Genomic DNA, 24,748 nt, shown 5'->3' with positions numbered 1-24,748 from the left:
TTGAAGTGTACAGGTGACCTACTTCCTTTTTATTGTTATGCACCACAGTGTCCCATTTTGTCTCAGCCAAGGCAGCCCTATCAGGAATGGGAAAATAGATATTACAACACATGAGGAATATTAATTGCTTGCTGAGCCATATAGCTGCATTCCTCTGGACAAGTCAAGACTTATTAGTCTTAAGGCTCCCAAGGGCTCTGTCTGAGCAGGGATGTGCTGGTTCCTAAGGTCTGTTTGTAGTTTTTCTTGGCTGATGTCTTAAAAAAAATGGTTTTGAACCAAGAAATCAAATTAAAGTTTCCAACTTCTGAAAATTAAGGGTGTGGGAGAATGGGGTTGTTTACTTTTGGTTTGTGATTTTCCCCTCCTAGGTGAGACACACAGTATTGCTCAATGGATTGTCATATTCCTACATATCCCTTTTGGCCAATCTCAGTGATCTTATTAAGATGCCCTCTCAAAAGCCCCAGGATTTCCTCACCCGTCATAATCCTAACAATTCCAATAGGAGCATGAAGCAAACCCAAAAAGCTCAAGGTCCTCCTCCTAATCTCCAGCCTAATCAATTGCTCAGTGATGTGGAGTTTCTGCGGGATTTCTGTTACAAGCTATGTTTCTCCATCCCCATCCTGCCACCTGTTTTTCAGCTTCTCATAATATTTCCACACTCATAACAAGCTTTCAATGCTGGTTCTGCCTCTTGTGGTCTCGAACTTCTGGTTTTGAGCCTTGTTTTTGCCTCTTCTTTTGACTCAAGCTATCATCTCTATGCTAACGATCTCAAAAGCTGTAATTTACAGCTTTCTGTGGATTAAAGTGACAAACTGGATCACCTATTTACATGCTAGGAATCCCCCATCACCTTTCATTGTGACCCTTCTCTAGATGGGAGTCACTGGGGAGCATTATCTTCATCCTAAATAGCTTCTAAGAGAGGAACATACATATGTACTGCAATCTTTTTGGGGTGAGAGTGTGCCCTAAAGTACTGAGCTAAAGCTCACCAGTTTTGCTTTATTTTTTTTAAACAAGGAATTATTCCACCTTCCTAGTGTTGCCTTCAGTGACCCTTAGTTGCCACCGATCCCTCAGCATCAAGAAGCCGCGCTGCAATTCGGACTTCTCCGTGCTCGCAGAAAGTGCTAGTGAGAGATCTAGGGGCGTCTGGAGAAACCCCTGAACACCGCAGCAGTGGATATCGCAACAGGGAGAAAATCAGTTGTCTTTTTCCTATTCTTAGCCTCGACTCCCCCGCCCGGTCCCCCAGGCAACCCGGCCGCATGGGAAGGGGCAGCCCCCAGGGCCGCGGAGGGCGGCACGGCTTCCCGCCGCGAGCTGCTCGCCCGCCCCTGGGCGCAGACATCAAACGGTGCCCGAAACCCCCCTCTGCCTCTCGGGAGGGTGCGGGAAAGGCAATGGCCGAGCTGGTGACTCAGTGCAGCCGGCGTGGCCCCGGGCGTGAGTGTGGGTGTGAACGCGGCGGAGGGCGGTGCCGCGGAGGTGGGGGCCGGGCGGGTCGGGCCGCCTCCGTGCCCTCCCGCGGGTTGTCTCGCCGTGCAGTTGCTGTCCGGTGGCTGCGGCGACGGGTGGAGCCGTGCTACTGCTGCGTGAGTGGTCCCAGCGAGAGCGGGAAGCTTCGGGGTGCGGTAGGGTACCGAGTGCCCGCCGCCTCCCTCCCTTCCTGCCGCCCGCTAGTCTCTGCGGCCGCGTGGCGTGGCGTGGCGTGGTGTGGTGGGCGCGGGGTCCGGGGTGGTGTTGGGGAGGGGCGAGGTGAGTGCGTGTCCCTCTGGCCTCCACCGTCCCTGCGTGGGGTCCCTCCCGCGCTTGTGCGCGCAGGGTTGGGGGGGCTGGGCCCCGGGGTGCCTCCTGCCCACTTACCCCCCCAAACTCCCTGGTTGTGCCCGCACCCCCTATGCCTCTCCCGCAGATCCCCGGCTGTGCCTCTTCCCTCCATCCTCAGGCTGCACCCCCGTTCTTGGCTGCACCCTGCTGTGCCTTTCCCCCAAACTCTCTGGCCACACCCTGTGGTCCCTGTCTCCCCAAAACCCCGTCAGTGACTTGCTGTGCCTTCACCCCTAAACCCTCTGCCTGTGCCCCACAGTGCCTATTTCTCCAACCCCCCTGGCTGCACCTCACACCCTGCAGTGCCTTGCCTGGCCCCCAAGTTCTCTGGCAGTGCCCCACACCCCACGGAGTCTATCCCCTTAAACCCTCTGGTTGTTCCCCACACTGCCTGTCCCTCTAAGCCCTCTGGCTATGCTCCACATGCACTGAGCTCATCTTCCTGTCTTGAAGAACAAGTCACACCAAGGATGAGGCATGGGGATGGCTTCTGCCTTGCACAGGAGGCTGTATCAGGGATTTTATTCTTGAAAAATGCCTTTTCCCCCATCCACACCCCAGAGAGATGAGTGGTCCTAGATGTCAAGAGATGGAGGCCTCTTTCTTTGCAGGGGCAAAGGTTGGAGGCAGCCAGGGGAGAGGTGTGGCCCATGTGGTTAAGATGATGATATTAAAATGTAGGGCTGGAGGGATGATGTCTAGTCAGGGGTTGTCTAGCAAGTTGAAAGTGGGGTGGTTGTCTGGCTTGCTGCCTTCCTCCTCCTCGGAGACAGGTCTCCTCTGCTGCTGTGCATGGTGGGTCCATCCCCAAGGACTGTCAGCAGCAGCAGCGAGGCTGCGAGCTGAGGAAGCAGGTGTGTGCCAGCACGTGGCTGATGAGGCTGTATTGGGCCAGTCTCTTGGACTTGTCCTTTGCAACCATGGATGTCGCATGCGTTGTTTGAGCATTGTAAGTACACTGATACTTAATTTGTAAATACATTGTAAGTATGTCGATACTTTGGTTGGGTTTTGGGCCATGTTGCTGCTAGGATAGAATTGGGTGATGCTTGAAAAGGTGTAGTGAGGCTGCAGACCAACTCTTACTGATTTCTTTGCTTGCTTGTGTAGGAAATCAAGATAAGTTAACTAAAGCTGTTCAGACAAAACAGAAACCTTATAGCTGTGTATGGATACCCTCTTCCTTACTCCATTGTAACTCAATCCTTCCCAGACCTGCGTGTAGGTCTGTACTGAACATTGCCATGTGGGAGAAGTTTGAACAAATTTTTCTGGTTGTTGGGAGCAGCCTGGGAACTGCATGCTGCCTGACTTTGCTGCTCAGCATCTGGGGTGCTGCCTGGGAAGCATTTGGGCTGCCTTGGAGCTGCCTTGGGTAGAGGTAGCATTGTTGTGTATCAACATGGCGTTAGGCAGTGTGGATGTACCCTGAAAATGCTTCACTGAGGAATGGGTGCACTTGTATTTACATGTTTGCTTGAAGAAAAAGTACAAAGACTTAGGATATGAAAACCTAGCCAAACAGGCTTAAAGTCTTCCTAGGCAGCACCTCTGTTGCAAGTGCGGGGAATAATGCAGCTTTATGGTATTTCATTATAATGTGTCAATCAACTTTCTATTAAATAGTATTTATTTACCAGTAGAGTAAGGCAGGTTATGGTACAGGAAGCAATATTCATGGAATGTGTTGGGAAAGATGCCATGGCATTAGTCAAGTAATACGTGCCAAATAGGATTTGACTAGTTATGAAGCTCGCCGAATACCATGAAATACCTATCGACTAATTACATACCAGTAAAAGAACTAATCGGGTACGTTTCTGTATCCTGACGTGACAGGACTTGATGGCCTTTGCTGAGTGTGCTCCCCTTGCTGTGCTGTGCCCTTCCTGGCTTTGTTTCACTCCATTGCAATAAACTGGGAAACTTTTTTTTTTTTCTCCTACCTTGTACTCCTGTTCTTCCTCGTGAATCTACTTCTACCCAGTACTTCTGGTTTAAGGCTTATCTTATCTTTTCCTCAGGCCTGCCCCTGCCCCTCTTAACTGTGTCAGGGCTGTGTTACTCATCACAATAAAAGCAGTGAACGCTGACTCTTATCTCCACTCCCCTCATGATACCAACTTAGGCTGATGTAGTTTCACCAGCATTTCTTTTATCCCAAGTGCTTTTGCCCTTGTGTCACCTTTCTGTTATGCTGGTATAACCCTTGGTGAAGGCCAGTGCTGAAGTGCACTGAGGAACTGGTCTGGGTTAAAAATACCCTTTCCTTTTCTGTGGGACTGTCTCCCCCACCTTGGATCTGTTTCCCAATCTGTTTTATTATGCACCCAGAAAAACAGTTGTTCCAGCATGAGTCAAGGGTGATGTGGAAGCAGGTATGAGTAATGGGGGGAGAGGTTGATTTAAATGACATTGGCACCATTAAAAGCGCTCTTATAATTGCAAACCTACCCTGTAAACAGTCAGACTTGCTCTGCTGGAGCAGGCTGTACTCAAGAGAAGCTGCTTGTAGCAGCTTTATGAATTCCTACATGCTGCCTGCATATGTTTAATTGTATTGTGAATTCTTTGTAGTTTGAATTGTCTTTTATATTGATATGGTGCCTTGCACATTGGGCCCTGTGCTTACTAAGAATAACTCTATTCCTTTTATTCTTTGTTTTCTAACAAAAGAAGGGGACAACTCTTGCTGGAGTCTGAAACACAAAGGTCAGTTTGTTGATTTGGAAATAATTTGCATTGTATCATCAATCCTGAAATGGCTTAAAAGCCACAAAAATCTGATTCAATGCTTTTCTGTACACTTTTAGAGTACAGGTGTGGTTCACGTTGGTACTGTGCTCAGAAGTTATTTGAGGTGACAAGTGGATTTTTTTTTTTTTTTAATTGGGTTTTGCCTGATCTATTAAAACATAAAGTGCCTGGAAAGTGTTACCAGTAGTTGATGCTGATGTTTTTTGATGTGTACCTGAGCAGAGTGCAAGGCAACGGGGAAGGAGAAACTTCTTGGTTTAGAACTGTTTTTGCCAGTGGAGGGTCTTTTGGGGGGGGAAGTGTTTCTGTTTAGTTAAGTTTTGAAATACGTTATTTGTCAAATGTATCTGATTTTTTTTTTTTTTGTAAGGACTTTACAGCCAATATTTTAATTTGTTTTCTTTTGGTAAAATGTTCTTTGTTTTTAACTAAAAGGTATTGGCTGAAGCACCAAGAATATCAGAGTTATAGGTCAGATGTGCTTATTTATTCTGTTAAGTAAATACTGTGGTATTTGTTTACCATGTGACCTTATGAATAGATGGGGATGGGCAGCATGGAAATGTCTATAGTCTGTTCAGAGAAGTAGTAGCTGGTAATGTTGCCTTCTCCTATACAGGTGAAAATTACTTAAATTTGGGTATATTGCAATTGAATACTTTAGTGTATTTTACAGTGTTTGCATTTATAACATCCACTACAATCCTTTCTTTATTTTATTAGATGCACTGTTGGAAATATCTGGATTAAATACATTCTTTAATCACTTTTGTAGTCAGAGTTTTGTGGCTTGTCTTTTCACTACTGAAATAAAAGAACCATTTTTGAGACTTAACTGTACAGAATGGCCTGACAAGCTTAATGAAATTATTGTAATGCACTTTGGAAGTGCCCTGTCTACCCTTGTCTCTTGTGACTGAGGTGTGTAGAATACACTGTGTACAAAAGCCAAGAGGCTAATGAAGTAAGCTCAGTGTTCACTGTCAACTTCGAAATTAAACCTTTTGCAAAACTACTTGTGAGCTGTGTTCCTCAGAAACTTTGTTACAGATATTAATTCCTTCAGTCACTTGCATTATTACTATTGTGCCAACAACATTGTTTCTGTAGCACCTTTTGTTCTGTACCAAGTTAGGTTATTGAAGAGGAGCCTGCTTGAGTTTGTTTTTACATGAAGAAGTAATAAAACTGTAAGGCGAGGCTGTAAATAGCTTTATGCATAGCTCTGGTGTTCAGGAAGTCCACTCATTTTAACTTCCAACCATGAACATAACTCTTATATTTTGGAGAAGGGAGAAGGTTGGGAGGGGAGGGAGTACAAAACAGAAGCTGTTAGAGCTTTCTGTGCCTCTCTTCAACAAGTCCTTTAATGAGTGTTTGAAATGTTATGGGGTGAAAAATCCCCCAGCTGAAGTTCAGATTATCCTGAAAGTGCTTCTCTTAAACTGAAGTGGTCCATTGATCAGTTATGAGAGTTTATCTGAAAGTTGCAGAAAAAAGTTTCTTGAACATGGACTGGACAACACTGAGTTCTGGTTTGATCTGGAGTTCTTCCCGATCTCTTGAAATGAGGCTGCTACTGTATTTTAAAACTGAACAGCTTGGATACCCTATTTGACCTACATTTAAAAGTATGGGATGAAAAATTGCCTCTGGAGCTGTGGAAATTGTGCAATTTGGTGTTCTTGCTTTTATCCTGTAGAGACTTTACGCATATCCTCGTGAAGTGGGCTTGCATGTCATCAGTTGCCTTCATCCAAGGTGCCGGAGCATTGGACAAAACTTAATTGAATCTAGACAGACATTTGTGATAAGGGAGCTGCTTTTACAGATGGTGAAATTATATGACCTTGACTCATCTGTTGAGACAACAGCAGTGGGAAGAGGTCCAGTCCTCCATTCCAGTCAGTAGGAAAGCATCACGCTTTTTGGATGTAGTCAGCTGGATGAACCTACAGCTATGTAATGTGTATGGAAGACAGTGAGTGTGGGTGAAAGCAAATTCACCCACACTGCGAAATGGGAGACCTGGCTACAACTGACACGGAGAAGGCTGAGGTACTCAACAACTTTTTTGCTGGTCTTCACTGGCAAGTGCTATAGACATGCTGCCCAACTCACAGAATCCAAAGGCAGGGACTGGGAGAATGAAGTACCACCCACCATAGGAGAAGATCAGGTTCGAGACCATTTAAGGAACCTGAAGGTGCATAAGTCCATGGGACCTGATGAGATGCATCTGAGGGTCCTGGGGGAACTGGCAGATGAAGTTGCTAAGCCACTATCCATCATATTTGAAAAGTCATAGCAGTCCAGGGAAGTTACCACAGGCTGGAAAAGGGGAAACATAATCCCCATTTTTAAAAAGGGAAAAAAGGAAGACCTGGGGAACTACAGGCCAGTCAGTCTTACCTCTGTGCCTGGCAAGATCATGGAGCAGATCCTCCTGGAAGGTATGCTAAGGCACATGGAAAACAGAGAGGTGATTGGTGACAGCCAACATGGCTTCACTAAGGGCAAATCGTGCCTGACAAATTTGGTGGCCTTCTATGACGGGGTTACAGCATTGGTGGATAAGGGAAGAGCAACTGACACCATCTACCTGGACTTGTGCAAAGCATTTGATGTTGTCCCACACAACATCCTTGTCTCTAAAATGGAGACACATGGATTTGATGGGTGGACCACTTGGTGGATAAGGGATTGGCTGGATGGTCACACTCAGAGAGTTGTGGTCAATGGCTCAATGTCTGGGTGGAGACCAGTGACGAGTGGTGTCCCTCGGGGGTCCATATTGGGACCAGTATTATTTAACATCATTGTTGGTGACATGGACAGTGGGATTGAGTGCACCCTCAGCAAGTTTGCGGGTGACACCAAGTTGAGTGGTGTGGTTGACACACCTGAGGGAAGGGATGCCATCCAGAGGGACCTTGACAGGCTTGAGAGGTGGGCCCATGTGAACCTCATGAAGTTCAACAAGGCCAAGGTCTTGCACCTGGGTCAGGGCAATCCCAAACATGGATACAGGCTGGGCAATGAGTGGACTGAGAGTAGGATTTAGCTATTAATTTTGTATAACAAAACAGTTGGTAGATAGCATCTGAATTAGAGCTCTCAGCTGTGAAAAGCTGTAAGATGTTGCAGGCTCCAGAGCAGCCACTGCAGTATCGTGGAATGTGCTTGGAATGTCCATTCAATGGTTATCCTCACTGCACAACAAGCATTTAAATCTTCACGTTTATACATTTTTAAATTGGCAATTTGTATTGTGTTTGTATGGCAAGGTTTTCGTAGTGGGGGGGGCTACAGGGGTGGCTTCTGTGAGAAGTTGCTGGAAGCTACCCCTATGTCCAACAGAGCCAATGCCAGCCAGCTCCAAGAGGGACCTGCCGCTGGCCGAGGCCAAGCCAATCAGCGATAGTGGTAGTGCCTCTGTGATAACATATTTAAGAAGAGGAAAAAAAAGTTGTGGGACTCACAGAAACTGCAGCTGGGGAGAGGAGTGAGAACATGTAAGAGAAACAATCCTGCAGACACAAAAGTCAGTGAAGAAGGAGGGGGAGGAGATGCTCCAGGCACCAGAGCAGAGGTTCCCCTGCAGCCCGTGGTGAAGATCATGGTGAGGCAGGCTGTCCCCATGGAGGATCCCATGCCAGAGCAGGTGGATGCCCGAAGGAGGCTGTGAACCCATGGGAAGCCTGTGCTGGAGCAGGCTCCTGGCAGGACCTGCGGACCCGTGGAGAGAGGAGCTCACGTTGGAGCAGGTTTTCTGGCAGGACTTGTGACCCCGTGGGGGACCCGCGTTGGAGCAGTGTGCTCCTGAAGGACTGCACCCCATAGAAGGGACCCATGCTGGAGCAGTTTGTGAAGAACTGCGGCCTGTGGGAAGGACTGACATTGGAGAAGTTCGTGGAGGACTGTCTCCTGTGGGAGGGACCCCACGCTGGAGCAGGGGAAGAGTGTGATGAGTCCTGCCCCTGAAGAGGATGAAACGGCAGAGACAATGTGTGATGAACTGATCGTAACCCCCATTCCCTGTCCCTCTGCGCCGCTGCTGGGGGGAGGAGGTAGAGAATCTGGGAGTGAAGCTGTGCCTGGGAAGAAGGGGGAGGGGAGGGGGGAAGGTGTTTTAAGATTTGGTTTTATTTCTCATTACCCTACTCTGGTTTGATTGGCAATAAATTAAGTTAATTTTCCCCAAGTCATGTCTGTTTTGCCTGTGATGGTAATTGGTGAGTGATCTCTCCCTGTCTTTATCTCGACCCGCAAGCCTTTTGTTATATTTTCTCTCCCCTGTCCAGCTGAGGAGGGGGAGTGATAGAATGGCTTTGGTGGGCACCTGGCCTCCAGCCAGGGTCAACCCACCACAGTTGAGCAAGTGCAAGGTGGTGGGAAACAATGGTAAAGGAAATTAGCCCATGTCAGCATGAGAGTGTGATATGGGAGCAGTTCAGCTTTTCTAAATTGCTGCATTAAAGAGTGAACAAAATAATATGTTGCAACTCTGCACTGGTGTTATCAATGTTACTACTTACTAATATTCTGAACCCAGCAAGATTACAGCTGGTGCAATAAAAGTTCCATAAAATGACATTGACTTTGCACCGTGGCATCTGCAGTGACAGTAGCTGAGTGTATGCTATAGGCAAGATGTGACTGTACAAAAATACTTCTTCCTTTGGTATCGATGAATATTTTTCACTTTACTTGCTCACCTCTTCTTTCGTAAGGTAAATATTGTGTTTTTAAGGTAACTTTTTTTTTTTGTCTCCCCTTCCTATGAAACTCCTTTCTGCTGTATTTTTATGTTACAAAAGATAGCACCATCTCCCCCTCTTTGTCTACTGCAGGTGAAAATTTATGGTCTGATTTTTCTGTATTTATTTTTCTCCAGTGCTGAATAGCTACAGGTACATTGCCATTGATTACTTGGTTACAAGATGTCTTTGGAAATAAGAAGGCTTGTCTGCTTTTTTTCCATTGGTGTTAGCTAGATTAGCAAGATATTACCTGTGTAACACATCTTGTTCCCATTTGTTTTAAGGAGTCTCCTGGAAGCTGAAGTCTAGTTCTGCATCTCTCTCTTTGTGTAGCTTCCATAGAGTGCCCCCCCCCCAGTGACTATTTAATGACAATTTATGTCAAGTGATGGGTAAACACAAACTAAATTCTTTACCAGTTCTTGGTAGCAAACTGGTTCTATTTTAATTAATTGGATGTATGAGATTCTCATATGCAGTTCTCTTGTTAACTGTTAATGAGGATAGATGATATGACAGAGCCAACCCAGTGGCTCCACTTGCAGCTGAAGGAAGGGGATGGTCTCACTCATGTCCCTTTTCATATTTTCACATGAGTAGCTTTAATCAGGCAGTTAGATACAAGCAATAGTACTCATAACTCATAACTGGAGTCAATTTAAGCCATCCTATCTGGAGTTTCAGGAATGATACAGACTTTGGGTAATGGTATCACAGAGGAGAAGAAGGGAGAGCTTTAGACTGAACACAAATCTTGGCAACGAAGGTATCGAGAACTGATATGTGGACGCTCTTATCTGCATTCCATGTGCTTCGCCCTAAAAGAGGTGTCTGGTAGAAAGCTGTAAGGAGTCTTACCAAAGCATTCAAATAACTATGGTGTGTACTCAAAATAAGCAATCTTCATCACCATAATGAGAAGAAATTAAATGTTATTACTCCTATTTTGTGGATGCATCCACAAAGCCCATTCATTCTTAGTCTTCTAAAATGCAAACTTTTGATGTCATCAGACATCTTTGGTCCCTTTCATTGAAAGTATTTAGTTAGCACTTGCCCTCCCCCTACCTTTTTAGAGCTTACCTATACATTTTCTTGAAAATAATATATTTCCTATGCAGGTTAAAAAAACCAGACCGTGCTATATTTGCAGCGCAGGTAAATACCACTCCTTACTCCTCTAGATCAGTACAGAGTTTTATATTCTGGTTTGCTTGGTTACTAACAATGTGTATGCACTTTAGAAATACCACAGCTGTAAATAATTCTTACATATATTTATCAGAACTGTCCCTATTGTAGAGAAAAGAAAAACAGAATGGGTAAAAGCTCGGCATGTTATGAAGATGTTGACTCGTAGAGGAATTAATGGGGAGCACTGGGTGTATGAGTTAGCATGATTGTGTTGCACGGCTGAAATACTAGATTGTGTTACTGCTGTCTAGCCCCTGGTTCTCATTTGGTGAAAGCCTGTTAAAAGTGACCCAAAGCTTAGCTGATCTGGTCTTGAAAGAAAAATTAAAATGCTGCAGAAAGTTTTCTGGTTATATAATAAGCAAGGAAGAAAAAGGAGGAGCTGTTAAGCCCTTTTGGTAAGGAGGAGATTAACCTGAGTCTGATATGGCCCAAATACTAAATGAATACTTTGCCAAAGGTTTTTGTTAAGGGTAATAATGTATCATTATCTAATGGAAATGAGGTTGCATTAATAAAAAAAATTACATCATAGGTGAACCTTATTTTGACTTCTAGGTGAAAGTTGTCATGCGATATTGTTGTGGTTTAACCCCAGCCAGCAACTAAGCACCAGGCAGCTGCTCGCTCACTTCCCTACCCATCCAGTGGGATGGAGGAGAGAATCAGGAAAAGAAGTAAAACTCGTGGGTTGAGATAAGAATGGTTTAATAGAACAGAAAAGAAGAAACTAATAATGATAATGGTAACACTAATAAAATTACAATAGTAATAATAAAAAGATTGGAATATACAAGTGATGCACGATGCGATTGCTCACCACCTGCCGATCGATGCCCAGTTAGTCCCCGAGCCGTGATCCCCCCACCCCCACTCCCCCCACTTTATATACTAGATGGGACGTCCCATGGTATGGAATACCCCGTTGGCCACTTTGGGTCAGCTGCCCTGGCTGTGTCCTGTGCCAACTTCTTGTGCCCCTCCAGCCTTCTTGCTGGCTGGACATGAGAAGCTGAAAAATCCTTGACTTTAGACTAAACACTACTTGGCAACAACTGAAAACACCAGTGTGTTATCAACATTCTTCTAATACCTAACTCAAAAACATAGCATTATACCAGGTACTAGGAAGACAATTAACTCTATCCCAGCTGAAACCAGGACAGATATGTGCCACAGGGCTCACCATGTAGGCAGGACTAGGTGACTTTTTGAGCTGGCGTCACCGAGCTGGAATGAAACTTAAGGGAGCCAAGTGCAAGCTATGCACTGGGGGACCAATGAGAAGAGCTTCTGTCATAAGCTGGGTGGAGGAGCCACTTGCCACAGCAGAGGAGTAGACAGATGAGACTAATTGACTGCAGGATGGCTGACATGCAAATGCTCAAGTAAAGAGTTTTTGGTAAAGGCAGGGGAGCACAGATAGCAAGTTAAACTTTTAGGAGCTTTTCCACCTGTTTATGTTTTTTGCCTTTCTCTGAAACATTGAGAATATGGGGAGAGAAAACTGGGGAAGATACACTGATGTCCATGGTGTTCACTTCCCAAGCGAAACTGAGAATCCTTTCAGGGGCCTGCCCAGTGTCTTTCTCGTACTTGAGTTAAACTGATAATTGAGTTCAGACTTGTAAAGCAACTTCCTTCCAGGCTATGATTGCAGGGACTGTTTAAATGTGATGTGGGACATTAGTCCCTAGGATCACTTTCACATGTACCACTGCAACCCCAGCTGATGCATTAAAGATATTGGTGATCACAGATCTTTTTCTGCCTTATTGTAGCACAATGTAATTTTTGTGGCTTTGGTTCTTGTGTTGTGGAGTGTCCCTTGTGGCTTCTCATGGACAGAATGATGACTTGCTGAGGTGCAGTGTGTGAACTTCTTGACTGTGGATCTAGTACATGATTGTCTATGACTATACAGGACTGGACACGATGATCCCGTGTCCTCTCAACATGATTTCATCATCAGCTTAAAGGGATCTGTGACAGGGCTGCTACTCCCACCTTTCTTCCTGCCTGTGGCATCCCAGTTCATGTCTTACCGTTTCCCTTGCATGAGCTCTTTCAGCCTTTCAGGTGCACCCACTGAACTGACTGAAAAATAACCTTTTCCAAAAAGATTAAGCTTTTAGTTGGGTCAGTGAGCTGTTGTGGCTTATCCTGCAGCTGCCTGAGGACCAGACCCATTGGCAGAGATGCCATGGGACTGTGTGCCAGGGCATCCTCGTTCAGCAGTTGCTGGTGGTTGGATTGGTGTGCGTGGACCAGGAGAATGCCCATATGATTCTGGCAGGGAGCTGGGCACAAAATGGGGCTGTACCTGTGGCCTGTGAAGAACCTGAAACAGTTCCCATAGGAAGGAGCCTTTCTGTGCCTGGAGCAGTTTGTGGAGGACTGTCTCCCGTGGGAGGGACCCCATGCTGGAGCAGGGGAAGAGAGCAAGGAGGCAGGAGGGGCAGAGACAACATGTAATGAACTGACTGCAACCCCCATCCCCCATTCCCCATCCCCCTGTGCCACTCGGGGGGAGGAGGTAGAGAATTGGGGAGTGAAGTTATGCCCAGGAAGAAGGGAAAGGTGGGGGGAAGGTGTTTTAAGATGTGGTTTTATTTCTCATTACCCTATGACTTTTGATTGGCAAATTAAACTAATTTCCCCAAGTCGAGTCTGTTTTGCCCATGACAGTAATTGGTGAGTGATCTCTCCCTGTCCTTATCTCAACCCGCAAACCTTTTGTCGTATTTTTGTCCCCCTGTCCAGTTGAGGAGGGGGTGTGATAGAGCAGCTTGGTGGCCACCTGGCATCCAGCCAGGGTCAACCCACCACACAGGAACGGTGTTTACAAGCAATATTAACAAAAAGAAAAGGCCACCTAATGCTAAGCAGGATATAGCCAACTTGCCCATGAGACAAATCTTTCCAAAAACAGGTTGCGTGATTGAGAGAAGGCATAAAGGATGGGGAAGGTGATGGAAACTCCTCTCAGGGAAATCTGTAACAACAGGTGACGCCCAGCTGCAGTTTAAAACTTTGTTGCAGAATGTAGGTGAGTAATCAGTCTAATGTAATAGGCAGTTTGTATGTTTGCCATGTGGCATAAGAGGGTAATGTAGTTAAAATAACTGTAATTATGTAAGCACACAGCCTTGGGAAATAGGAAGGGCAGAGCTGGTATTTTCCAGGTAAAGCTAAAGATACCATCTGTGAAATATCCTGATTTAATTACCTTCTGAACTTCAAGAGCAGAATTAACAATAGTATACTAAGTGTTTCTGAAACATTAAAGTTTCATAATTGTGCTTGAATATGTAAGCCAGTATTACTGTAATTTCTTAAGCTATCATTTTGAAATCAGACCTGCGTGGGTCAATGCTTTCTGCAGGCTCTCCCCATCTTGCTGCAGGCTCTGTGGGATGGAGGGTCCACCAGTTGTTACCTGCCTGCCAGGCCCAGGGGGTGATGCTCCAGAACCTTTGTTTTTGGCATCTGCCTTGAGTGGAAATTATCCCATTGAAGTTTGTACTGTATTGTCATACTCTCCTGTCTTTTGCTAAGAGGTCCCTGTAAAAGTAGCTTGTCCATCTTTCTAATAATTAGCTTTGCTCTCTAATGCAGATTCTGAATGTGTTTTAAGTTCCCACTGAGTTTTAGAATTTGTTTTCTGGAGTGACAAAGCTTATGTTAGATTGTTTCATTTTGCTTGGTTTTCTGTCAGGTTCTTTTGTTTGCTTGTTTTGTTTAGTAGCCATCAACATAAAATGTTGTAAAATTACTATTTAAAAGCAAATCTTGATATCTTTTAAATATTTAAAAACTACGTTGGGGAAATAAATGACCATCAAGAATGGTAAATATCTTTCATGTGGGTTAAGCAAAGGAATGTGAGAAACTTCTTGTTCTCATTTAAAAATAAGGAATGTTTGAGGCATACCAGTAATTCCCATTACAAGAATCACTAATAGTTTTGTGTACTAACAGAACTTGAGCACTTCCAACAACTTATTACTTACTACTTGTCATCGTGAGGCATTCTCATATGGTTTGCTGTGGTATTTGTGGCATTTTTGGCTGGTGTAAATGATCTTATCTACCCTTGCCTCTCCAGTAAAGGTAGTGGTCTGACTAAAATTGGTTCTGCCAAGCCGTATGCTTTAACTCCGCTGCAGTTAGTGGGCTCTTTCAGCTGTTTGCTGAGCCGCAGGGGACCAGAGGCCAGCAAATGACTTCACTCTTTTGACACAGCCCTTTCCATCATTTGCTTCACTTACACCCCCTATTTTTATAATGATGAAGACACATTTGTTTAAAGGTGTCTTCAGAAATTATATTAGTACAGCTGGCTTGAACCTAGGTGCACAGTATTATTTCCATTGACATTTTTAAATAAAAAGGAAAAAAAAAGAAAAATAGCACTCATTTCTAAGAGCTGAGTACCTTGCATATGTTTTTGATGTGATTTCAGTGCTTGTTTTCTGAATGTGTGCGCTTCAGAGGACTGCCTCTATGTTCTTTAGAACTTTTCAAGCTGGGCAGACTGAACTTATATGACTGCATTTTTTAAAATTTATGTAAATCACTTCCAATATGTCATTTGAAATAACCTAATTTTGAAAATTAGTCTGCTAGTGTGATTTCTCTAATTTTGAGAGAGTTTGCTACAATCTAGACACTGTATTTTAAAAAGAAAATTCCCTACTGCTAGTGCATTTTAGTTGCATTTTTTAATTTTGTTACAAGCAGAAAGTGGAACATTGGAAATAAAAGTGCTGATGTGCTGATTCTGTAAGTACCTTAGCAGGTGTGTAGACTAAATGTATATTTTCCTGACTGAACTGTGGCTATACAAATGCTTAATGTGCAGATGAGTTTACAGCATGAAAAACTAAAGCTGTCTATTTAACAAATGGCTTTCTCTGCCCCCAAGTCTTTGTCCCTTCAGGCCAAATATTTCCGGTCTCACATTTAGAGGATAAGTTCTGTAGACTTACAATCTTCCATAACGTTTGGCAGTTTTGATTATGGTCACAGTGTTATCAGGTTACTTCTTAACAACATGGTTGTACTGTGTTGTGGTTTAACCCCAGCCAGCAACTAAACACCACGCAGCCGCTCACTCACTCCCCCCCCACCCAGTGGGATGGGGGAGAAAATCGGGAAAAGAAGCAAAACCTGTGGGTTGAGATAAGAACGGTTTAATAGAACAGAAAAGAAGAAACTAATAATGATAATGATAACACTAATAAAATGACAACAGTAATAATGAAAGGATTGGAATGTACAAATGATGCACAGTGCAATTGCTCACCACCCGCGACCGACACCCAGCCAGTCCCCCGAGCGGCGATTCCCCCGCGCCCACTTCCCCGTTCCTATACTAGATGGGACGTCACATGGTATGGAATACCCCGTTGGCCAGTTTGGGTCAGGTGCCCTGGCTGTGTCCTGTGCCAACTTCTTGTGCCCCTCCAGCTTTCTCGCTGGCTGGGCATGAGAAGCTGAAAAATCCTTGACATTAGTCTAAACACTACTTAGCAACAACTGAAAACATCAGTGTTATCAACATTCTTCGCATACTGAACTCAAAACATAGCACTGTACCAGCTACTAGGAAGACAGTTAACTCTATCCCAGCTGAAACCAGGACATACTGTGAAAAAGCAATCTTTCAAAAATTGTTTTTTGCTGAAGCACAAGCTAGTTGTTTATCTTGTGTGTGGGTATGTAGGGTTTTTTTACTCTTCTATTTAAAAAAAAAAAAAAGGTGCCTCAGTCATATTTTTTTGCCCCAGTATGTATGAATTTGTGTGTGAGGTAAGTGTAACAGGATAAGACAAAATACCTTCCATGCTGCCATTAACCCTACTTGTAGGTAGTTAACAAACAAACAAACAAAAAAATTCTGAAAACCCAACATTCATGCAAACAATTGTTCATAGAAATGGACTTACAAAGGAAAACTAGGTAGCTAATTAAGTTAAGAAAATAAGTAGAATTGTAAAGCACGCTGAAAGTAAAGTAGTAGTGTTGTATACAAAAGTTGATTTTGTGACATTGAGTTGGGAAATGCTGATGCTGGAGGATGGTATTTCTGGAAGATGTGAACTTTAAAGAGACTTGCATAGGGAATGGTGGTTTCAGGTGTACAGACACATGGGACAGGAGTGCAAGCAAGAAAACAAGTGGAGCAAAATGAGAATTTGGAAGTGGTAGATCAGATGAACTCTAACGAAGGTAGGCTTGTCTGTGTTGCATCTTGTGATGAAGGGTGGGTGTAGTGTACTTTGAGGTGCCTAAAAACTCCTGTGAAATGGCAGTGAACAGGAGGTACTTGTAGAAGTGGAGATAACACTCCTGCAAAATAATTTCACCCTTAAGGCGAGAACAAATGAGAAGATGATAGTGGAGAGATCTGAGGAGTGAGCAGAGAGATGCGTTACCATCAGGAGGGCAGAACTGGCTCTCCAAAGCTGCAGCTAGCTTAGCCTGGAAGAGGTGGAGAAGGGCAGCTAGAGGAAAGGAGCTGGATATCAAGGTGTGCTGCAGCCTGGACTAACAAATGTGAATACAGTGTGAAGATTGCACAGGGGTATGGAGAGAAATCGTATGGCAAAGTGAGATACTGAGTGGGAATAGGAGAGGCACCATTCAAATATGTTGGGATTTTTAAAAAGTATTTTCTAGGGGGAATGAGGCAAGGGAAGGGCTGATGAGTACTTGATTTTGGAGCAAAAATCAGTATTCATATAAGCGTACTTCTTTGTTTTACATATGCGGGTGGTGCTGCATGCAAACTGGATGTGCTGGATAATTTTTGTGAGTTAATGGTATTACTGGTGGTACTATGACACTTCATGGTCCTGATGTGGAAACAGTTGATTCATCAGAGTGTGATTTGCATACTAATTATAACATAGCTAATTATTGTATTTAAAAGGAATATGCAGACATATTGGCACCTTTCTTCCCTCCCACCTACCTTAGAAATACTTCTTATTTAGAAAATTAAAGTTTTGAGTAGTAAATGTTGCAAAGCCGAACTTCTTCACATATTGGTGAGTTGGACTTTAAATGGAGATGACAATAAAAATGAATTTAAGCAGGTGCTCTTTATTTATATTTTCCCCTTAACTGTAACTGTTAACCACAGCATGGTTTCTTGAGATAACGCTTTATGGCATGGAAGCACCTTGGTTTAGTATGTAGAGATTACAAAATCATATTGCTGTGCTATAAATTAGCATCAAGCATAGTGCGATGTGGTCAGCTAATGCTCCCTGATCTGTATTTTACATGTGGTGCTCTGTTAACCGTCTCCATAGTTTTTTTTCCATTTTGTTTCCTGAAAGTCTTTTCCAAAACACTTTATTGACCTTTGGTTTATTAATTACAAAAATCCATATTTCTGTTTTGTTTTGTTTTCCTGCAGGCAGCATCATAAAATCTTAATCAAGTGAAAATGGCCTTTAACAATCTGACATCAAAGGCTGTGCTACTTTATGATGAATGGATTAAAGATGCTGGTGAGTCATTTAAGTCTAAACCTTACTAACTTTCAATAATTTTGAATAGCAATGTGTACCTATTCTAGGTGTACTGTTTATCAACTTGAAGTAGCTTTGTCTTCCTGTAAATGTTTCTAAGACTTGTCAGATTACTTATCGACATTTTTACCTTTAAAGAACAGACTAGTTTCTGCATTTTAAAAAAAGGAAGAAACAAAACTCAGCTAATTTATGGGTATAACTCCAGACTAAATAAAGTGCAGATGGTGATTCTTCTGTAGGAGTTTCTGGTTTACCTGAATCATAGAATCATTTAGGTTGGAAAAGACCTTCAAGATCATCAAGTTCAACCATCATCCATGCCCACTAAACAATGTTCTGGAGTGCCTTGTCTACGCGCTTTTTGAATACCTCCAGGGATGGTGACTCAACCACTTCCCTGGGCAGCCTATTCCAATGTCTGACAACCCTCTCAGTAGAGAAACTTTTCCTAATATCTAACCTAAACCTCCCTTGCTGCAACTTGAGGCCATTCCCTCTCGTCCTATCTCCAGCCACCTGACAGAAGAGACCAACACCCACCTCACTACAACCCCCCTTCAGGTAGTTGTAGAGAGTGATAAGGTCTCCCCTCAGCCTCCTCTTCTCCAGACTAAACAGCCCCAGTTCCCTCAGCTGCTCCTCATAAGACTTATGCTCCAGGCCCCTCACCAACTTGGTTGCCCTTCTCTGGACACTCTCCAGCACCTCAATGTCTTTCCTGTAGTGAGGGGCCCAAAACTGAACACAGTACTCAAGGTGCAGCCTCACCAGTGCCAAGTACAGGGGAACAATCACCTCCCTGCTCCTGCTGGCCACATTATTTCTGATGCAGGCCAGGATGCCATTGGCCTTCTTGGCCACCTGGGCACACTGCTGGCTCATATTCAGCTGGCTGTCAACCAGCACCCCCAGGTCTTTCTCTGCTGGGCAGCTTTGCAGCCACTCTTCCCCAAGCCTGTAGTGCTGCATGGGGTTGCCGTGACCGAAGTGCAGGACCCGGCACTTGGCCTTGTTGAATCTCATACAATTGGCCTCAGCCCATCGATCCAGCCTGTCCAGATCCCTCTGTAGAGCCTTCCTACCCTCAAGCAGATCGACCCTGCTTCCCAACTTGGTATCGTTGGCAGACTTACTGAGGGTGCACTCAATCCCCTCGTCCAAATCATTGATAAAGATATTAAACAGAACGGGGCCCAACACCGAGCCCTGGGGAACACCACTTGTGACTGGCCGCCAACTGGATTTAACTCCATTCACCACAACCCTCTGGGCTCGTCCATCCAGCCAGTTTTTCACCCAGCGAAGAGTACACTTCTCAAGGAGTATGCCATGAGAGACAGTGTCAAAGGCCTTGCTGAAGTCAAGGTAGACAACATCGACAGCCTTTCCCTCATCCACTAGGTGGGTCACCTGGTCATAGAAGGAGATCAGGTTGGTCAAGCAGGACCTGCCTTTCGTAAACCCATGCTGACTGGGCCTGATCCCCCTCTTATCCTGGACTTGCCATGTGAGTGCTCTCAAGACAAACCGTTCCATAATCTTCCCCAGTACCGAGGTCAGGCTGACAGGCCTGTAGTTCCCCGGATCCTCCCTCCAACCCTTCTTGTAAATGGGAGTCACATTGGCAATCCTCCAGTCCTCTGGGACCTCCCCTGTTGACCAGGATTGCTGATAGATGATGGAGAGTGTCTTGGCAAGCACCTCCGCCAGTTCCGTCAGTACTCTTGGAATATATAGTTTACGTTTTTTCTGTGCTACTGAATGTAAAGCTTTAACTTTTTTTCATTACTGAACAAATATTTTATCAGTTAATTGAGCTAGGTGCATGGTGTTACTGTGTTTTGCTTTTGCAAAGTAAAAGAAATAAAAACCCTGATGAGTTATAGTATCTTGAAATTAATCCTCAGAGTAATTCACTCTGTCACAGTCCTTTTGAAAAGGAATGTTAGTCTAATGTTGCAGCTGGTATGAGGATATAAAACATGCTTCTTTTTTACCATTGTTGTTCTGTAGTTTGGCACGCTTACTAAAAAATGACAAAGATCTCAAGTTTGGGGTTAAAACCCATCTGTCTCAGTGGCATCCCTGAGTGTTCCTCACCATGGTAGGCACATAGTGACAGGGATTAGCTGATTCCTGGGGAAAACTTGAGAAGCAGTTAAGGTTTGATCAATAAAATTACTAATTTATCTTTTCCAGTATAGCTGAATACAGTTTCTCTTGTTCTGTAGTACCACAGCGTGCAAGTGAGAAGGGAGTTTAATCAGTATGACTTGTGTGGGTTATTGCGTTAAAGGGTAAAGGAATTTGGCAGAAAATAAACCCCCTTGCATTCCAGCTTATCCTCAGATGTCAGAGCGGCTGGGGGCAGCTAGGTTTAATTTCTGAGTGATGTTCAATTCAACGCTATAAGTCCAGTCGCATTCAATATGCTGAACTATCACGATGACAGACGCACTTGATAGGGTACTGCACTCTCGGCTTAGCTGCGTTCAACGCATGAGAATTACCAGACTTAGGGAGTTTGGTCGCGTTAACGAACTATCACGACTAGATTAATGAGCAGCGCAGTTTATTAAAGCAACAGTATGGGTTCTTTTGGATTGCTGATGATAAATACACTGTCTGCAAAGCATGTGCAAATGATAATACAGTTGACTACAAGCACACTAAATTATGGAAAAACTCTATAGAGATTTCTAAGTTTCCTGGGGAAGCACTCGGTATGACCGAGGGTTCACATCTTACCCAATAGGCGACCCTATGTGGGGGAAGAGAGGTTCAGCCCGTCGACTGATACCAGAAGTCAGCAATGTCCTCCCAACTTGTCTATGATGGTATCTTCCCTGACATTCCTCCTCTCTTAAGCCCTTTTATACTATTTTATTTTTTTAGGTGGAGTTTGAGTGACTCTAGTCATACGTACCTTTACTTTGGTATAAAGTTCTCTCTCTTTGCTTTTAAAGGTATATGCTAGAGAAAATTCAGAATGCATGCTCAGTGAGGGGTGGTCACACCTTGGAGGTGGGTAGCTTTTGGGATGGAGGTGTGTTTTGGTATTATAATGAGATTATAATGAGCAAAGTTCACCCAGAGAACATGATTTAGCATGTCACTACTCCAGAACTGGGCACTTATGATATAAATCAGAAGTAAGACAATAGCGTTGACAGAACCCCCATTATTTCACCTCCTTGCTTCAGTGGATTCAATGCAGGGACCTTCCATTCTTGTTCCAGTAGTTCCAGTTCCCTATCCCTGTGGTGATATCACAGAGCCTGGCCGCGGTGTCTCCACTCCGCTCCACCCTCCGTGTTACTTTTCAGAGTCAGCATACCAAGCTCCCCTGGTGTTGCTAACATATAAAGGTTGCAGGTTATGTTGCTTAGGGAATTATTATGGAACAGATTTCTTGCATATCCACTGCATTCCACCCTGGAGGGTCACCTTCCCTTTGAGGTGGGGGGTGTCATATCGATAAGTCACCTCCAGCAATCATTCCACAGTGGGTGAAGTGGATTGGGATGTGTATTGGGTTTGTGTTGCGAGGTTTTGGTAGCGGGGGAGTTACAGGGGTGGCTTCTGTGAGAAGCTGCTACAAGCTTCACCCATGTCCGATAGAGCCAATGCCAGCCGGCTCCAAGACAGACCCACTGCTGGTCAAGGCTGAGCCAGTCAGTGACAGTGGTAGTGCCTCTGTGATAACATATTTAAGAAGGGAAAAAAAAGTTGCTGGAGCACAGAAATGGCAGCTGGAGAGAGGAGTGAGAACGTGTAAGAGAAACAATCCTGCAGCCACCGTGGTCAGTGAAGAAGGAGGGGGAGGAGATGCTCCAGGCGCCGGAGCAGAGATTCCCCTGCAGCCCGTGGTGAAGACCATGGTGAGGCAGGCTGTCCCCCTGCAGCCCATGGAGGTCCACGGTGGAGCAGATATCCACCTGCAGCCTGTGGAGGACCCCACGCCAGAGCAGGTGGGTTCCCGAAGGAGGCTGTGACCCTGTGGGAAGCCTGCACTGGAGCAGGTTTTCTGGCTGGACTTGTGACCCCGTGGGGGACCCACACTGGAGCAGTGTGCTCCTGAAGGACTGCACGCCGTGGAGGGGACCCATGCTCAAGCAGCTTGTGAAGAACTGCAGCCCGTGGGAAGGACCCATGTTGGAGAAGTTTGTGGAGAACTGTCTCCCGTGGGAGAGACCCCACACTGGAGCAGGGGAAGAGTGTGAGGAGTCCTCCCCCTGCGGAAGAAGGAGCGGCAGAGACAATGTGTGATGAACTGACCATAACCCCCTGTCCTGGTTTCAGCTGGGATAGAATTAATTGTCTTCCTGGTAGCTGGTACAGTGCTATGTTTTGAGTTCAGTATGAGAAGAATGTTGATAACACACTGATGTTTTCAGTTGTTGCTAAGTAGTGTTTAGACTAAAGTCAAGGATTTTTCAGCTTCTCATGCCCAGCCAGCAAGAAAGCTGGAGGGGCACAAGAAGTTGGAACAGGACACAGCCAGGGCAGCTGACCTAAAGTGGCCAACGGTGTATTCCATACCATGTGACGTCATGTCTAGTATATAAACTGGGGGGAGTGGGACTGGGGGGATTGCCACTCGGGGACTAACTGGGTGTCGATCGGCGGGTGGTGAGCAATTGCACTGCGCATCAATTGTACATTCCAATCCTTTTATTATTACTGCTGTCATTTTATTAGTGTTATCATTATCATTATTAGTTTCTTCCTTTCTGTTCTATTAAACCGTTCTTATCTCAACCCACAAGTTTTACTTCTTTTCCCGATTTTCTCCCCCATCCCACTGGGTGGGAGGGGAGTGAGTGAGCGGCTGCATGGTGCTTAGTTGCTGGCTGGGTTTAAACCATGACACCCCCATTCCCCGTACCCCTGTGCCGCTGCGGGGGGTAGGTGGACAATTCGGGAGTGAAGCTGTGCCTGGGAAGAAGGGAGGGGTGGGGGGAAGGTGTTTTAAGATTTGGTTTTATTTCTCATTACCCTACTCTGGTTTGATTGGCAATAAATTAAGTTAATTTTCCCCATGTTGAGTTTGTTTTGCCCGTGATGGTAATTGGTGAGTGATCTCTCCCTGTCCTTATCTCGACTCATGAGCCTTTTGTTATATTTTCTCTCCTTTGTCCAGTTGAGGAGGGGGAGTGATAGAGCAGCTGCTTGGTGCTTAGTTGCTGGCTGGGGTTAAACCACGACTGGATGGAGCTGGGTGATGGAGCATTTCCTCTGCGGTGTCCATGACTTCAGAATTTGAATCCCTTGTCTCTCTGCCTACCAGTGCTTGTATGTGGCATCTTGTAGCATACTGTTAGTGGCTGGACGTGGTTTCCTCAGGACCAAGCTGGGAAGACCAATGGGGGAAAGTTTTGGTAGTGTCAGTGCAAGGAGTGAATGCAGAAAAAGCAGTCAGTTGTGAAGAGCTGGTGATTCTCTTACAATGCAACACGTAGAGATTTCATTTTTTAGCTAACGTCTAGTGCTGTGGTTCACAGTCGTTGTTGGTCTGTGGGCAGCAGCACTGGGTACGTTACAAGCTGTGTGCAGTATTATAATGTGATTTCCTCCTCAATCTGTTTTAAAACTTCCAGTGGCTGTAAACATCAGAGGGGTCTCATGGGCAATATGTTACTTGAATGCCATAGGTTGAAGATCACTGACTTAAGACAACTGGCCATGAATTAAACATTTAACAAAAATTCCAGTGGTATAATTTCACCCACAAAATACAGCAGCAAACCATGAAAGCAGCAGTTTACTGAGTCAATAGTTAAATTTGGGGTAATTCAGAAACAAATCTTCTGAAAGTCAGTTTATAAAAATAAATAATTTTTTTAAATTATATTAAGTTTGTGTTATTTCTCCTGCTTATGGAGAAATGTTGAAGTCTTTGGTAAGCTGGGACTTGGTGATGAACCACAGAAGGGTGCAGCAGAATCATGGTGAAGCTTAGAGGGAACATCTGCCAGCCTCAGCTGTGGGGAGAGGGAGCAGGGCATGCGTAGGAGAAGGACTCTCTCTGCAAGAGTTCTATCTGGGATAACTGGAGAGAAACTTGCAACAGTTTTGCCATTTGGAGGTTTGTAATATGAAAGTGTGTGTTTTACGGTGCCGTCAAAGTGGTGACGCGTCTGGACTGAATAGGCACAAGCCTCAAAAACTAAGCTATGAATGCCAACTGATGGGACAGAATGTCTTCTAACTTTAAAATCCCCATACTTACTATGTCTAATACTGTACTGCTTATAAAGCTTGAGGATCTTGAGAAGTGGGGCTACTCCCTGTCTGTGACTTGTTCATGCTTTTCCAGAAGAATGAAGCCTCACTTGGAAATGCAGCCTCAGTGATCTGCTTGCGCATTGCCTTCCTATGCTGCCCTTTGAGCCATGTTCATGTGTGAAAATGCAGACTTTTCATGAGGGAGAGCTCTAGACTGAAAATTGGGTCGCTCATGATTCTGTGTCTCCTCTTCATTATGTGTGAAGAATTGATGCAGAAAGAAGCATAGAATCCTACAGGTGCTAAATCTTGTTATCTAGTTGGTACGGATTTGAGGTGAATGGACTCTGAAACTTGATCAGTGACAGAAGAACCTAAACCGTTAAGAATTAAGTATCTTTCTGTAGCTGTTTGGGG

General features: G+C 44.7%; 1 protein-coding gene across 3 annotated transcripts in view; it reads left to right on the top strand.

Annotated features, from left to right (window-relative positions):
* Nucleotides 1-1,521: 1,521 nt before the first annotated feature.
* Nucleotides 1,522-24,748, top strand: part of LOC128136181 (elongation of very long chain fatty acids protein 7-like) — a 33,289-nt gene continuing 10,062 nt past the window's right edge. Inside the window, exons 1-3 of one of the 3 annotated variants that reach the window (XM_052775365.1) lie at nucleotides 1,522-1,607; nucleotides 4,519-4,554; nucleotides 17,986-18,079. In XM_052775365.1, coding sequence (XP_052631325.1) covers nucleotides 18,016-18,079 — 64 coding nt within the window. In that variant the 5' untranslated portion in view covers nucleotides 1,522-1,607; nucleotides 4,519-4,554; nucleotides 17,986-18,015. Of the gene's footprint in view, nucleotides 1,647-4,518; nucleotides 4,555-17,985; nucleotides 18,080-24,748 lie in introns of all 3 variants that reach the window. The other 2 variants (XM_052775364.1, XM_052775363.1) reach the window with 2 other exon arrangements.

Source organism: Harpia harpyja, chromosome W, assembly GCF_026419915.1.
Source record: "Harpia harpyja isolate bHarHar1 chromosome W, bHarHar1 primary haplotype, whole genome shotgun sequence".
NCBI classification, from domain to species: Eukaryota; Metazoa; Chordata; class Aves; order Accipitriformes; family Accipitridae; genus Harpia; species Harpia harpyja.
Note: the sequence above shows the minus strand (reverse complement) of the source record. Positions and strands in the feature narration are given on the sequence as shown.